This window comes from Urocitellus parryii, chromosome 3 (assembly GCF_045843805.1).
Source record: "Urocitellus parryii isolate mUroPar1 chromosome 3, mUroPar1.hap1, whole genome shotgun sequence".
In the NCBI taxonomy this organism is placed as follows: Eukaryota; Metazoa; Chordata; class Mammalia; order Rodentia; family Sciuridae; genus Urocitellus; species Urocitellus parryii.
Genome location: NC_135533.1, coordinates 13611572 through 13628063, shown reverse-complemented (window position 1 = coordinate 13628063; position 16492 = coordinate 13611572). Strand labels below are relative to the sequence as shown.

General features: G+C 33.8%; 1 protein-coding gene across 3 annotated transcripts in view; it reads right to left on the bottom strand.

The window, feature by feature from the left end:
* The window catches only part of Braf (B-Raf proto-oncogene, serine/threonine kinase), a 177600-nt gene that overhangs the window by 54351 nt on the left and 106757 nt on the right, over positions 1 to 16492 (bottom strand). For all 3 annotated transcript variants that reach the window (XM_026405387.2, XM_077795927.1, XM_026405385.2), the window contains exons 4-8: positions 14271 to 14374; positions 12892 to 12994; positions 8556 to 8704; positions 7479 to 7598; positions 1732 to 1891 (exon numbers count right to left, since the gene is read on the bottom strand). In XM_026405387.2, coding sequence (XP_026261172.1) covers positions 1732 to 1891; positions 7479 to 7598; positions 8556 to 8704; positions 12892 to 12994; positions 14271 to 14374 — 636 coding nt within the window. The remainder of the gene's footprint in view (positions 1 to 1731; positions 1892 to 7478; positions 7599 to 8555; positions 8705 to 12891; positions 12995 to 14270; positions 14375 to 16492) is intronic.

Below are 16492 nucleotides of genomic sequence, written 5' to 3'. Positions count from 1 at the left end.
TTTTCAATATTTTCTAGTTGTTGATGGGCCTTTATTTTTTTATATGTGGTGCTGAGAATCAAACATAGTGAGCCACACAAGCTAGGCAAGCGCTCTTCCACTGAGCTACAACTCCATCCCCTCAAAGTTTTAGAATAAAGTAAAAGAGGATGATAAATATGTTATGAAAATTATCCTGATGATAGTATAGATAAATCAATGGAAGGAAATCCATTTAGGAGATAAATGTAGTAAGTACTTCAAGCGGGAAATATAAATTTAAATGGTGGTGGCAATAAGTGAGAACCAGTTTGAGACACACATGAAAAGGAAAAGCTGATTATGAGAAAGAGGAAAAGGCAAGATACAGAGTGACACTTTGAAAGTTCAATTATGAGAGACCAGGAGACTAGTAGTCACAAGCAGAGAATAAGAGAAACAATTTAAAAGGACGTTAGTTTTAAAAGTAAAGATAACAAAAGGCTGAGGCAGGATTGTCAAGTTGGAGGCCAGCCTCAGTAACTTAGTGAGGCCCTAAACAAGTTAGCGAGACCATTTCTCAAACAAAACAAAACAAAGGTTTGGGGATGTGGCTCAGTGGTTAAACATCACTGGGTTCAATACCTTGCACCCCCCAAGCCCCTCAAAAGTAGTAAAGATGAAGATTAAAATTTTGGATACAATCAGAACAAACAGAGATTAGAAATATAGTTTGATTTCTTATTTCACAATCTCCTTATTCCCATATTTTCCTCCCCTATTTACTAGTTAAGGAAAAATGGCACAAGAGGAAAGCCACTTACTTGAACCACCAATGGAGAAAAGGTTTTATAGTAAAATATGGGAAGAAAGTCTGATTTTTGGATGAAATTAAAATTTATGATAAAGTTTTATTTATTTATTTTTTTGGTACTGGGTTTTAAACCCAGCAGCACTTATAACCACTGAGCCACATCCCCAGTCCTTTTCATTTTGAGATAGGTTCTCACTAAGTTGCTTAGGGCCTTACTAAATTGTTGAGGCTGGCCCTTTACTTGGAATCCTCTTGCCTCAGCCTCTTGAGCTGCTGGGATTACAGCCATTATACCCAGCTTGTAATAAAAGTTTTTGTTTTTAACATTTAATAAAATTTAACTTATAGTTTCAACTATAACTAATTCTTTTTTTAATATTTATTTTTTTAGTTGTAGTTGGACACAATACATTTATTTTTGTTTATTTATTTTTATGTGGTGCTGAGGATCGAACCCAGAGTCTTGCACGTGCTAGGTGAGTGCTCTACCGCTGAGCCACAACCTCAGCCCTAGACTAATTCTTAAACATACAAAGAATCAAGTTTTGTGGTTAGAATGCCAAGCTTATGGCAGTACCATTTGAAACTGTTAATTTCATATATAACTTTTACAGCATAATCATAATCAATTTTATAAGAATTTTAGAGAAGTTCATGCATTCCCAAGGACCTCTATCAATCCTTTTGATATTTACACTATTTTCATTTGAAGATAAAACTTTTACAGGGATAGTGTCATTAAGGAAAATGTCAGAGTAACTCTAGTTTGGCACCAGTGAAGTATTTAATATCATCACAGAATCTGACAGGCTTTTCTGAACTATGATTCATATAAAGCCTAGTATTTAAAATAAATGATAAATGAAAGATGACACTTGTTTCTGATCTACCTTATAATTATAACAGGAAAATAAAGAAGCAGATCTGAAATTTCAGTTCTAGCAATGCTATATACTTACATCAATATTGACAGGTTCTATTGTGTTTATATGCACATTGGGAGCAGATGAGGATCGGTCTCGTTGCCCAAATTGATTTCGATGATCTTCATCTGCTGGTCGGAAGGGCTGTGGAATTGGAATGGATTTTGAAGGAGACGGACTGGTGAGAATTTGGGGCCTGGAAAAATCAAGTCATTGAAAGATAAGATAAAGAGCAACTGTACAGAGACAATAATATTAAATAATGAAAGATATAAAGATTTTGTTTATCAGAAAAATCTTTAAAATAAAGCACTGACATTCCAGCTGAAATAGCTTTATAAGAAACATTAAAGAGGACTAACAGACCTACAACTAGAACTGCCAAAGTTGCTATGTTCAAGCAGAACCTTCAGAAAATATCAACAAGAACACTTGATTCTTACCCAGAAAACTTAAAGGAAATCTACAAACGACTAGAAATTACCAATGATTAATCAGCTGAAGAAGAGGGTCTTCTTTTTAAAATTATAGAAAAATGTTCTAGTTAAGAGATTGAATAAAATCTATTTTTTCTAACTTTGCATTTCTTGAGAGCTGAAATTACTTAAATGAAAAAATTTATGAACAATATTAGGAAGTTATAAATATTTTGGGAATGTAATCTGTACACTTCAGGACCTGAAAAATGTACCTGCTACCAAACACCTAAGTTGTATGAAAATTCTAAACAATATCAAAAGATCATTTCCAAATTCAGAAGATGATCTTCACAGTGCCAGGACTTTTCTCATTTTGAAATTTTTATCATTCTCAATGATTGATATCAAAGACATAAGAGAATCATAAAGATTAAAGCATTTATTTTTTAAAAACTGGTTTTTAATCAAACCACCAAAATAGGTTACAGGGTGACCTACTTTGATACTGTAGATAAATAAGGAAGTATGATTTTTCACTGGCCCTAAAACAAACTTGACACAAAAACCCTAAAGTTCTGAGGATAGACCATAGCACCTGTAAGAAGCCTATGTTCCTCAGAAAAGATATCTACAGTAGGAGCAGGGAGGATCACTTGGTAGAAGATGTGGCTGTCTCACTGAACTCCACCATCAGGACCAATGAAGTGCTAATAAGCTCTTTACCTATATTTGTTATCATTCCACCCATCTTATGAAAGCTTTCTAAATGATCAGCATTATTTAATAGTTATTAGGCCAGAAAGGCAATGATGAGGGAATAAAGCATTTTGTGACAGGAGAGGGTTTGGAGAGGAATGGTAAGAAAATATAGAAGGAAAAGAAATGTATAAAGGTTTGAAAAGGAAAGAAAGTTCAGTAGTGACAAAATCCTCCAAATAAAATGTCAACAGAATCTGAACCATGCCAGTTTACATCCTTACTTCTCTTTTTCATTTTATTTTTTTTCATTTTGCTTTTTTTTATTAGTTGCTCATGACAATACAATGATCTTGACATATACATTTGAATCAAATGGGGTATAAATTCTAATTTTTACATTCTTACTTCTCTGAGCACACAAAAAAGCACAATTATTAAGGACAGGAGAAAATTTTTGACTTTGCATGCTCATTTTAATTACATGAATTCATATATAACTGATATATAAATAATAAGACATTAGGTACTAAAAATTATTATCAGCCTAATTATAGGCAAGACTTATGGAACTAAATTTTGGGAAAATTAGCATGTTTCACTTGGGTCCTTTTTATGCTTTCTGGTTATTGAGAAACATTTGGTTTGTGACAAAGCCATCCCATTTCTTGCCTTAGGCTACAAATATATGCCCTCTGCTAAGGAATTGTGAGAGAAGTAAAACAATGAAAAAATTACATTAGTTAAAACAAAACAAAACAAAACAATAAACATAACAAAAAACCTGGAAAGTGAACTGACAACTAACTGCTACTTATAGACTGATGATTTAAAGTTTTAGGGCAAGCACATACTTTATTAAAAAAAAATTTTTAAATTATACATAGACACAATATCTTTGTTTTTTGACTTTTAAGTGGTGCTGAGGATTGAACCCAGTGCCCCACATGTGGGAGGCAAGGGCTCTGCCACTGAGCCATAACCCCAGCCCAGGCACATACTTTAAATCAGGTTTCAAAACTGGAAAAAGCCCAAATTAACTAGAACTGTATAGGTTAGTCTAATCAATGCTATAATTGATCTGGTATGGGCAGAAGTGGCAGTAAATATTTCTTGAAACTTAATTAGGACAATGACAGAAACATATTGGATGAAAAATCAGAGATATGTACGCAAAGAATATGATCCAGAGGCAAGAAAAAAAATCCTGAATTTAATTTGGCAAGTTTCATTATCATATCTAAAGAAAAGAATGTATATATTAGAAAATGAGAATATCCAGGTGTGGTGGTGCATGCCTGTCAATGAGTTGGGAGGCTAAGGGAAGAGGACTGAATATTTGAAGCCAGCCTCAGCAACTTAATGGGACCCTCAACAACTTAGGAGACTCTGTCTCAAAATAAAAAATAAAAATAAAATAAAATAAAACTGGGGATGTAGCTCAGTGGTAAAGTGCCCCGGGGTTCAATCCCCAGTACCAAACAGATAGAAAAAGAGAATGACTGCCAATTATATAAAATCAAAGACATTAGTATCACCTGGAAGGGAAGGTGTGTTTTGATCCACAGTCACCTAGTCTTGAGGACAAGTATACATTGCAATTTTGGACAATACCTCAAGTTATCATATCCTGGTGTATTAAATATCTTATTTTGCCTCTGGATCATATTCTTTGCATATATATCTCTGACTTGTCATCCGGTATGTTTCTGACATTGTCCTAACTCAGTAAGTTTCAAGAATGATTTGCCACTTCTACCCATACCGGATCAATTATAGCATTGATTAGACTAACCTATACAGTTCTAGGTAATTTGGGCTTTTTCCAGTTTTAAGACCTGATTTAAAGTATGTGCCTGGGCTGGGGTTATGGCTCAGTGGCACAGCCCTTGCCTCCCACATGTGGGGCACTGGGTTTGATCCTCAGCACCACATAAAAATCAATGAACAAAATAAAGATATTGTGTCCATGTATAATTTTTTAAAAAAAATTAAAAAAGTATGTGCTTGCCCTGAAACTTCAAATCAAATCAGTCTATAAGTAGTATTAAAATTAGTACTCTGTACTAATTCCATGCTTGACAAAACCATCATAATTTGGTTTCCTATAAATATCTTCTGAAAGAATGCCAGCCCATCCAATACAAGAAGCCTGATTTATATAACAGGCATAATTCTTACAGAAAGAATTACTGGATATTCTGATGCAGTCTGTTCTGACTTTGTTTAATGTAAATCAGTATATTCCTATATTAATATTCTCATCATTTCTGGGAATGGATAAAATTGAGCTTCCATATCTGGGAAATCTTTACCTGGACCAAGGTAATTTATACCCTTTGAAGTACCCTGGCAGACATCCAACTGGGTTTTACTCAATGACAATGTTACATTCCCCTGCTGCAAACTTCTTTAAAGTAGTACCAAGTTTAAAATAAAAAATTTTAGCACTGTGTAGTATATTACCAATAAGTCAGACCTAATTTTCAAGCTAGAATATTTAAATTTTGAAGCAAAGTAATTACTTTTGTTCAGTGATATGCAAATTTTAAATGTTGGCTTTTCCTAAATGTATACACTCTTAAGCATTTTTAAGAAGTAGAAAAGAGGCATCTCTAATTTTTTACCAAAATTGTGTAATATATCACTTTTCCAAAATTTCTTGATTACATCTGTTATGACACTTGCTTTATGATCATTATGACTGTTATATCAAGACTAAAAACAAAATGCAAGTGAGTTCCAATACTGAATATGACCAACTTTTATCTTTACAGAGGCAACCATCTACACCATGACATAAAAGCATCAAGAAAATGATTTAAATAAGTTTGAACATCTTATTCATTTGCTCAAGACCAGAATCTACTTCAGTTATGAATAAAATACTTGTGGCATAGGCATATGTTTTCTTAAGACAGCACTCCTTCCTGAATTGTTGCCACTGCAAACCTTCAGAGAGGCCAAGATAATTTCATTATGGTGTTCTGTAACTCTGCTCAAAGAACTGGGACCTCTCATTAGAAAGTCATCATGGTCTATAGATTCTGTCAGAAGAAAATGTCATAGCCAAATGATTAATTAAAAACCCAAACACACAATAAAAACATTTTGACTTTATTGTCTTAAAAAACCCACAGAGCTGCACACAAATAATGGCAGAGCAGTAGGAATAAAATGAGTTCAAAGAATTGTTATAACCTGACAAAAGAACACAGTGGTTGCATTTTCTGGTGTTCCAAATGGACAAATACACCCACTCATTAACATAAAATTCTTTGCTAAATTTTCTAATCTATGAGACCTCCAGGAAGGTTGGCTTCACAAAAATTATAGGTCTATTAGAAGTGTCAACTTATGATTATTTTTATCTATATAGAAGTCTAGAGAAATATCACATTGTGAAGAGTGGGAGGTAGTAGGGTAAAAACTGACAATATTTCTGAATTAAATTTCTCTGGGATATTCTATAGAAACTTTTTTTTTATATGCTTCCAGATATAAGCATACACAATGCCATCTCAAATCCAGTAGGAAAAGAGTAGGCAGACTTGAGTACGTGCCAATTACTAATACCCTCTTAACTCAACAATACCAGGTCTCTCTCTTTTTTTTTTTCCCACTATGAATCTTTTTTTAAAAATTTTTTTTTAGTTGTAAATGGATACAATATCTTGATTTTTATTTATTTATTTTTATGTGGTGATAAGGATTGAACCCAGGGCCCCACACATGCAAGGCAAGCGCTCCACTGAGCTACAATTTCTTTCTTTTGCACGGTAAGACTATCCATACCTTCTCCCACTCCAGTTCAGGTCTTCGTTGCTTCTCAGTCTTTACTACCTAGTTGGCAGCCACAAACCCAGCCCTGTCTCTTTCAAGTGTCAAATAAATTCCAGTCTAAATTCCAAGACTATGTATAATCTGGTCTTATACTTGGCACTTCTCAAGATGTCTTTCTTTGCTAGGTCTTAATCCTGCCATTTTTATTCTTTTTTTTTTTTTTGGCATTGGGAATTAAGTCCAGGGTGCTTTATCACTGAACTACATACCCAACCCTTTTAATGCCTACGCTAGCCTGGAACTAGCAATCCTCCTGCTTCAGCCTCCCAAACTGCTGGGATTATGGGCATGTGCCACTGTGATCAGCTTTCATTCCTTTCATTTATGTTTCTTCTCCATTCCCTATCACCATATTTCCTAGGTTTACTCAGATTGTAGTCATTCTTTAAGGTCTAGTTCAAATCCCATCTTCTCCATTAGTTTTCCTGAGCATTCTCTCTTATACTACTCTCCCTTTTCTTAACATGAAAATACCTATCCTCATTTCACAATTTAACATACTCTTATATAATATAATACTGTATATTACAATAATATGCTATCTTTAAATTATTTGCAAATGTTTTATATGCTAATGCAACTTTTATAAAAGAAAGTAATATAGTTCTGTATCTAATATTATCTAAAAATTTTCTGTTGTCTGATTTTTTTCAGATCTGGTTCTGAAAGTCTACACCAGCTTTAATCCCACCTGTGTACCAAATGCATGTAAAATAAAATAAAATAAAATAAGTTATTTGAAAAGAGAATTCCTTAATTTACCAATTCGAGTGCTAGAAGGCAGTTCTTATAGCATGTCACTGAACAGCAGGAGTCAAATCATACCCAATAGAGTCTGAGGGGGGTGCAGAAGGGGATGATCCAGATGTAAGGGCAGTCTCTGCTAAGGAGGCCTCCTCCTGTGGTATTGGGTGGTGTTCAAAGAACTTGGAGACAAACAGCAAACTGTGAGGCAAAAACAAAACAAAACAAAACAAACCTAACTTGTGCAAAACCCAGAAGCTTCAGTACATCAGAATACATAGTTATTGGGAAAATATGAGATCAAATTCTACTTTGAGAAATAATTGTTAAATTTTAATTAGTTGTATTTTTGTCTAAAGACTTATTAAAAATATTACATTGTGTTTTCAAAGGCAAGCTCAGAGTCTAACTAATTGTTCTTGTCAGCAAATTTCTACATATTAGAAGGGGAAAACTCATGCTTCATAGTTAAAGAATTAGAAGAACAAGTATCTATTGCTAAATTAGATTATATTATCATAATTTACTTTAAAGTATGGAGTTAAATACTATTTGCTCAGGAAGTGATCAGGAAATATACAAGACCTTAACAGAAGAAACAACAATAATGACAGAAAAGAGATTATAATAGATTTGGACTAATCTATTAGAAAAACTCCAGCATAAAGCAAAAAGAAATTTTAGGAAGGAATAAACTGGGTATGAAGATTTTATACCTTACTTTTAAATAAACTGGGGAAGGAGGCACAAAGTGGGGGAGAAAGAGAGGGAGAGAGAAAAGGGGAGGGGAGAGAAAGAGAGAATATAAAAGTAGTTCACAAAGTAAATCACAGATTAGACCTCAAACTATAATGGTCAACTTAATTGAAATGACACATCAGGTCTCTTCCCACAAACTATCCAAAAATGATTTCTATGGACTAGGGGTCTTTATTAATTAAAAACGAATATAAAATATAAATAAAATGTATAGCTGAACCTGAACTACAATTTGGGAAAGAAGTTCTGGCATTTCCATGTTATTGTACGTTACAAGCTATTCTTTAATCATACTTTAAAAAATTCCTTGTAAAAACTACACTGGACAGAAAATCCTTCATGGACTTTCAAGACAACTAGTTTTATAATATGAAAGAGAGGTTCTTTTGGATTACTTACTCAAGTTGGTCATAATTAACACACATCAGTGGAACCTCTGTACTACAACGCTGGTGAAATTTATAACCACATGTTTGACAGCGGAAACCTTGGAAAAGCAGCTTTCGACAAAAGTCACAAAATGCTAAGGTGAAAAAAGTTTTTCGTACCTACAAAGTAAAAAAAAGCAGAGAATTTCAAAAGCTTGAAAGAACCCTTTTAGAAATTAGCATATTTAACAAAGTCTTAATACATTTGTATCATAAAAACTTACATTCTAAAATATAAACATGAAAACCAGAGGGTTCAAGATAGTAGATGGGTTGGGCATGGTGGCACATGCCTGTAATCCCAGAAGCTTGGGAGGCTGGGGCAGGAGGATTGTGAGTTCAAAGCCAGCCTCAGCAAAAGTGAGATACTAAGTAACTCAGTGAGACCCTGTCTCTAAATAAAATACAAAAATAGGGCTGGGGATGTGGCTTAGTGGTTGAGTGCCCAAGTTCAACCCTGGGTACTACCCCCCAGTAAAAAGATAGTAATGGGCAACATGCATTTATCTTCTATCCCAACACCCAAATTAAAAACTCAGAAGTCAAGAAGAATGAGAAACAAAAGACTAGTAAAAGATTTCAGCTTCACAACATAAATATAGAGGCAGAAAATGAGAGAATAAAGGCAAAATGATGGAGAAAGAAGGGTATAATTTAATTATTGTACAAAGAGGAGAGAGAAGGAATGCTGACTGGTGTTGATGAAACAAGAACACCAGTTACAAAGATGTCCAATGGAGGCCAGGCATGGTGGCACACGCCTGTAATCTCAGTGGCTTGGGAGGCTGAGACAGGAGAATCTTAAGTTCAAAGCCACCCTCAGCAACTGTAAGCTCCTAAGCAACTCAGTGAAAGTCTATCTCTAAATAAAATACAAAATAGGGCTGGTGATATGGCTCAGTGGTCAAGTACCTCCTGAGTTCAATCCCCGGTACCAAAAAAATAAAAATAAAAAGATGCCCAGTTGAAGAAGAGAAATTTAAAAAATAAAGAGAGAGAAAAGGAGAAGAGTGCAATGCTAATATCTAAACTTGATAAAGCAAGAAACTGGCTAAAAATATTTAGTGATATGACAGCAGTTATCCAATGAGCTCAAAACAAACTATTAAAAATGAACAGTAGTCTCCTCTGGAGAGGGTTAAGGAGAGCAGAAGTGGAGAGGAAGAGTGAGAGAATACAAAGATGATTTAAAAAATAGGTGAAAGAATCAGAACCTATCACCTGTGGTTCAAAAATAAAATGATTAGCTTAACTGAAATGACACTTCTTCTAAAAATTACCAAAAAGTGATTTCTATAGGTTAGGGTCTTTTAATTAAAAGATAATATATATAATGTACAGCTAAATCAGAAATACAACTTGAGACAGAAATGCTGTTCACTACATGTTACTTTCTAACTACACTTTAAATGTCAAATAGTGCACAGAGATTTTTTTTTTTTAAAGTAACTTTCTGAGGTTGATTATAATTAATGTACACCAGTGAAAACAAGGCTGGTGAAATTTAGCATTAGAAGCTAGCAAGGGATGGGGCAACAGATACTTATTAATTATAAGCACCTCTGCACTTCTTTTGTTTTTGGTACTGGGGATTGAACCTAGGAGTGCTTTACTACTGAGCTCTATCCCAAGCATTTTTCATTTTTTGAGACAGGGTCTCACTAACTTGCTGAGGCTGGCCTTGACCTTGTGATCCTCCTGCTTAGCCTTGAGTCACTGAGATTACAAACATGTGCAACTGTGCTTGGCACCTCTGTACTTTTTTAAAGCATATACATGTACCATTTGGGTACAAATATAAAATAATAATTTATAAAAGACAAAAACTAGCATACGAAAATCAGAACTAATTTGGATGAGGGATAAGAAAATCATCTAAATACAAATTTTAAAAAAATTATTTTTTGGTCACAGGGTCTTGCTGTGTGGCCCAGTTTGATCTCAAAGCTAAGATACTTCTGCCTTAGTTAGCTTCCCTTGTTGGTATTCCAGGAGTGGGCCACCACACACAGCAATAAAAAATACTTTTACAAACTATCAATTGTTGGGGGATTAGAATATTCAGGCAATTTAAACTTATTAGTGAATATTTATTTACACCATACTTAAAAGGCAATATATAAAAATTCCCTGTCAAAAGGCAAGTGATATATAACATGGATAACAAAAACAAAACTCTGCTAGGGAAAATCCATCTTACCAAAGATAGAATTGCTTAAAATGTACATGTTTTGAGTATACAATGAATAGAAAACATAAGATGGACACACAAATACAAAACTCTTAATAATGACTATTTCAGAGTGTCAAGAATATGGATGACTCCTGTCTTATTCTTTGCTGTAAATTCTCAATCATCTCAGTTTTTCAAAATTTCAATCACAAATAATAGTAATAAATATATTTTACCTTATGACCCAGTATATACCTGTAATCTTAATAATGCTTACCTGGATATATAATGAACTTCTGAATCTATTCTATTAGATACAGATGCTTTTCATAATACATTACATTGATTCTAATACCAACATTGTTTTCAATCAACATTAATGGAAGTCATTTAAAAAGTGTTTCATCAAAAAAATTATATTCTGACACACAATCCTTTTTGAGAACATTTATACAGTTTTAAAAGTGACATTTGTTTTCTTCAACTTTTTCCCCCTATGTGTCACTTTCTAGGGGATATGAAAAAGCCAAATTCTTGTTTATGGCTTTGTTCCTTTTCCATTTGTCTCTGGTTAGATAAGAAATTAAAATATCTTCTTTACTACTTTTTCTGCAGCCATTACTTACCAAACTAAGCATCTTTTACACTTCTGGCAGAACTTCAGCAAATAGCATAGAAAAGTATGTTTTCAAAGTATCAATATTTTTCAGTCATCTGATTCTTTTTGCTCACCACACATACTCACTCACCTGATAACTTACTGTTTCATGAAGCCCTCAATTTCCTCTTCCTTCATTAAACTACTCAACTGCTTTTATTCCTATCATTAAACCATATACTATATGTGTGTGTGTGTGCGTGTGAGTGTGTGTATGTATGTGTATATATATGTATTTTCTTTTAAATTTGTTCATAAATACACAACAGTAGAGAGTATTTTGATATGTTATACATACATGGAGTATAATGTCCCATTCTTGTGGTTGTATTTGATGTGGAGTTTCATTGGTGGTGTATTCACATATAAACATAGGAAAGTTATGTGCAATTTATTTTACTGTCTTTCCTATTCCTATCTCCCCTTCCTTCCCTATTAAACTATATTTTAAAACTATGTATAACTGGTTGGTTGTGCACATAAAGGAGGAAAATGAGAGAAGAAAAGTAAGAGGGAGGGATAAACGGGGGAAGGAAAACATCTGAGGGGGAGAAAATATGTGAATATGCATTTGAGCATAAATTTTAAGCAACATGTTTGGATCTGTAAGGATACCTTCTGTCAATAAGATGGGCACAGGAAGATCTATCTTTCTTCTGGTTCACAGCTCATTATGCTTCATCTGGAATTTGAGCATAACTATGTATGTACAGTAAATTAGTGGAAGGCCACACACTGTAACATTTAGCTTATGTGAGGCTCGAGCAAATGCAAAAAGCAGACAGGGAAAAGACTGAGGGAGAAGCTCAGTATCCAGCTATTTCTCCTCCTACTTTCATCTCCACAGTCTTCAAAAACATTTACACAAATGTGTATACAGATTCTGTTGAGCCCTGTATATAACAGGTTTTTGGAAAATATAAAAATTTAAATAAATGCTATTAATAGAAGAACGGTTAGGTACACCAAATTTCTATTCCTATGAACTATTATGCAATTGTTAAATAAAGCTAAGTGTAATGACATAATTTAGTCTATAATATCCTGTTGAATAAAAAAATAAATAAAAAAAGGTGAGGAATATCACCAGAGCATGGAAAGTAATGAAGCAGGAGAAAAAAAATGAGAAAGGAGAAAACTCTGGGTTTACAGTTATAGGCATATGTTTGTGTATTCATTTACCCAGTTAGTCTATACAAATGTTGACCTGTAGGAGGGGGATTTTCATTTTTTTACTTCATATACTTTTTTGCAGCATTCCAATTTTTTCTCTTAATAACAGACATGTATTTCTTTTTAAGTTAAAAAGAAATCAGGATGAAAATAAACCTCTTTAAACAAAAGTTTAAAGAACAAATTTTCAACTTATGTAAAATGTCAACACAAAATGAGTCAACCATTTTCATATTCCTCAATAAAAATACATTCATAAGGATTTGAACATTTTTGAAATGCCAAAAATGTAAAGGTACATACAAAGTTGTGTGTTGTAAGTGGAACATTTTCCAACACTTCTACATGCAATTCTTCCCCTGTAAGCCAGGAAATATCAGTGTCCCAGCCAATTGGTTTCTTCTCTCTGAAAAATATAGACATAAGTCTTTCTTGGTTACTGTACCTAAGAATACTCACATGCCTAATGCTGAAGATATGAAAATTGGTTATTGAGGGGCTAGTAATTGGGAGGCTTGGCACCCTGGTCTTCAATCTTCAGAAATTTAAATGGCAATAAATTTTTAAGTTTACCCAAATAACGTATCACTCTTAGACATATAGCAGGGTAAAGAGATGTACTCTTTTCCAGAAAAGACATACAACAGTAAAAAATTGATTATTCCTGTCTTCTCCCTCAAAAAAAAAAAAAAAAAATCAAAGGTATGGACTTATCTATTCAGAGAAAAAGAGGCACCATATGCCCTCCAAGACATGATTGAAAATTTGGATTCAAAATCTGAGAGTCTTAGAACAATGTTAGATACTTTCTGAAAGAAAAAGTTTAAAATGTTAATTTTGATAAACTTTTTTTGAGAGCATGAGTTTGTATTAAAAATGAGGGAGTGGAGCTGGGCATGGTGGAGCATGATTATGCCTATAATCCCAGCAAATTGAAATTTTGGAAAATATAAAAATTTAAATAAATGCTATTAATAGAACGGTTAGGTACACCAATTTTTTTTGAGAGTATGAGTTTGTATTAAAAATGAGGGAGGGCTGGGGGTGTGGCTCAAGCGGTAGCGCGCTCGCCTGGCATGCGTGCGACCCGGGTTCGATCCTCAGCACCACATACCAACAAAGATGTTGTGTCCGCCGAGAACTAAAAAATAAATATTAAAAATTCTCTCTCTCTCTCTCTCTCTCCTCTCTCACTCTCTCTTTAAAAAAAAAAAAATGAGGGAGTGGAGCTGGGCGTGGTGGAGCATGAGGCTGAAGCAGGAGGATCTCACGGTCAAAGCTAGCCAGCAGATTAGTGAGACACTTAGCAACTCAGCAAGACCCTGTCTCTAAATAAAATATAAAAAAGGGCTGGGTATGTGGCTCAGTGGTCAAGTATCCTGGATTTAATTCCCGGTACTAAAAGAAAAAAAAAATGAGGTAGTGTATAAGGATTCATTATCCAAGTAAATCTCATTCTATGGTTGAAAAATCAAAAAAATCTCAAACTCCAATAAAGTCATTTGATTAGAATAACAAATATCATAGTTAACACAAAATTAATTAACTCAGTACTAATTTAAAAATTTCCCCTAAAGTTGCTTTTCAATCCCCTAGGTTTGGGTACAGATCCTACAGAAAACTCCAAAGTTTAATGTCTGATTTTCTTTGTAACAAAATTTCACAACACATACAAACCATACCCATCCTGAATTCTGTAAACAGCACAGCACTCTGGGATAAGACCTCGCATCATCAGTGCTTTCTTTAGACTGTCTCGTACTGTAACTCCACACCTTGCAGGTACCTACAGTATAAATATATGTAAGAGGGAAAAAAATTTTTTTCATATCATTGAGGAAAAAACAAAACCCCAACAACAACAAAACCCTCAGTAATTTATCTTCCTAACACAAATCCTTTATAATATCATGGATTACTAGGTTAAATGCGATATCATTTCTTATAGCTCACTTAATATTACAGGGAATTATAACCAAAATATCTATTATTTTTAATCTTACTGATCCAGATCACAATTTGATTTTTGGTCTTTTATTAAAGTTATAAAATATTTTAAAAAGGAACAGAAAATATAATTGTACCCATTATAATATATCCATCCATACAATATACCTACCATTGAGAAAAAATAGATGTCAGCATTTAAAGTAAAATCAATTTTGGTCCAACATTGTTCAAAGTTGAAAACTGTGCAATCCTTCAATCACACTGATAGTCCTTAAGAGACATCTTATTGACCCAAAACACAATAGGAAGAAAATACTTGTCTTAATGTGCATAATTGATATTTGTTGTTTAGTTACCCAGTGCCCCTATTTCCTCTGGGAACTTGCCTCTCTCTAGAAATCCACATGTCATTAGAGAGGCTATATCAATCTAGAGGCATTACTTTTCTAGCTACAGATGACATAAGTTGGCCAATGAGCTCCCTATATCCCTAGCAATACAACTAGCTTAAAGCTAGATATATGACATAAACAGCACCCGACTTATTCCCTAAACCAATATGTGGACATAGGTTGAGAGAAGTCCCTATTTCTACTGCAGTTACAGTAGGCCTAGAGAATACAAATCTGGACACTTCAGGGTGGCCATCTTCCTAGTAGGTAGTACACTGAGAAAATCTGGTCACAGAATAAAGCTAATATAGAAAGAAGTACAGATGACTCTGGGAATGGGGAAGGGTAAGGCAAAGGAAAGAGATAGTTACGCTTGGCCTTTTCCCATGTTCATATCCCCAGGTGAATTTAGCATAGACTAAAGAGAGGCAGTGGGACTACAGGGAGTGCAGTTTTTGCTAGGGGGTGGCATAAGAAGAAGGTGATGTGTTAGTTATTTAAAATAAAAATTAATCATCCCATACATTTAAATCACTTCAAAGTACTTAGCAACCCAAATGTTTCCAAAGAATTGGGAATTTTTATTTGAGGTGGTGAAAAACGGAACAAAGATGAATATAAGACAGCTGAATTTAAGCAGTATATTAAAGAAGGAACAATACAGAAAGTTTAATTAGAAGCTGTGATTGGAAATAAAAGGAGATAGATTTTAGCTCAATATAACCATTAAAACTATCCAGCAAGGGAAAAGCTTATCATGAGGGAGAGGGTCCTTCATGAGAAGTATTAAAGAAGTGACTGGATTGGTACAATTGATCTCATTATTTGTGGAATCCTTATTTGTGAATTTGTCTACTTGCTAAAATTTTAATTCTGAAATCAATACTTGTATTGTTTTTGAATGAGCAGAACAGTGAAAATTTTGTGCCATTTGATGCATATATCTTCCTAGTAGTTACTATTTTATTTCAGAAGGTCAACCTTGTTTTTAAGCTTCCACATTTTTTGACATTACAATACTTCCATTAAATCTTATTTGTACTGTTTAATCTAATTTTAGGCTTACATATCTTTAATATTTTTGGTCCCTGAAGCATTGTGTTTTATTTCTGTTCTCTTCATCTTTTCTTTCTTCTATTTTGACACAGACCCTTATAGAATATGTACATACCTTTTCCTATCTCTAAAGGCAATAATCCTGGCTACTTTCTCTTTTCTCTACTATTGCTATTATTGTTCAAAAAGTGTTATTTTTTTATTGTTTCAGACCTCTGGCATTGTGTTTGTGCATGGCATTTAAGACAATTTATAAAAGCAGATTTATTCTTCCAAAAGGTATACAAAAGCTGATAACCACATGAAGATACTTGATATCCTTAGCTATCAGGGGAACTGAAAACAAAAGAACCACAATGACATACTCTTCCATACCTGCTAGGATAGTTGTAATCAGAAAGACAAATATGAAATAAATGTTGGCAAAAATGTGGAAAAAACTGAATCCTCAAGCTGGTGAGAAAGTGTAATCATGCAGGTATTTATGAAAACATCTTGGCAATTCC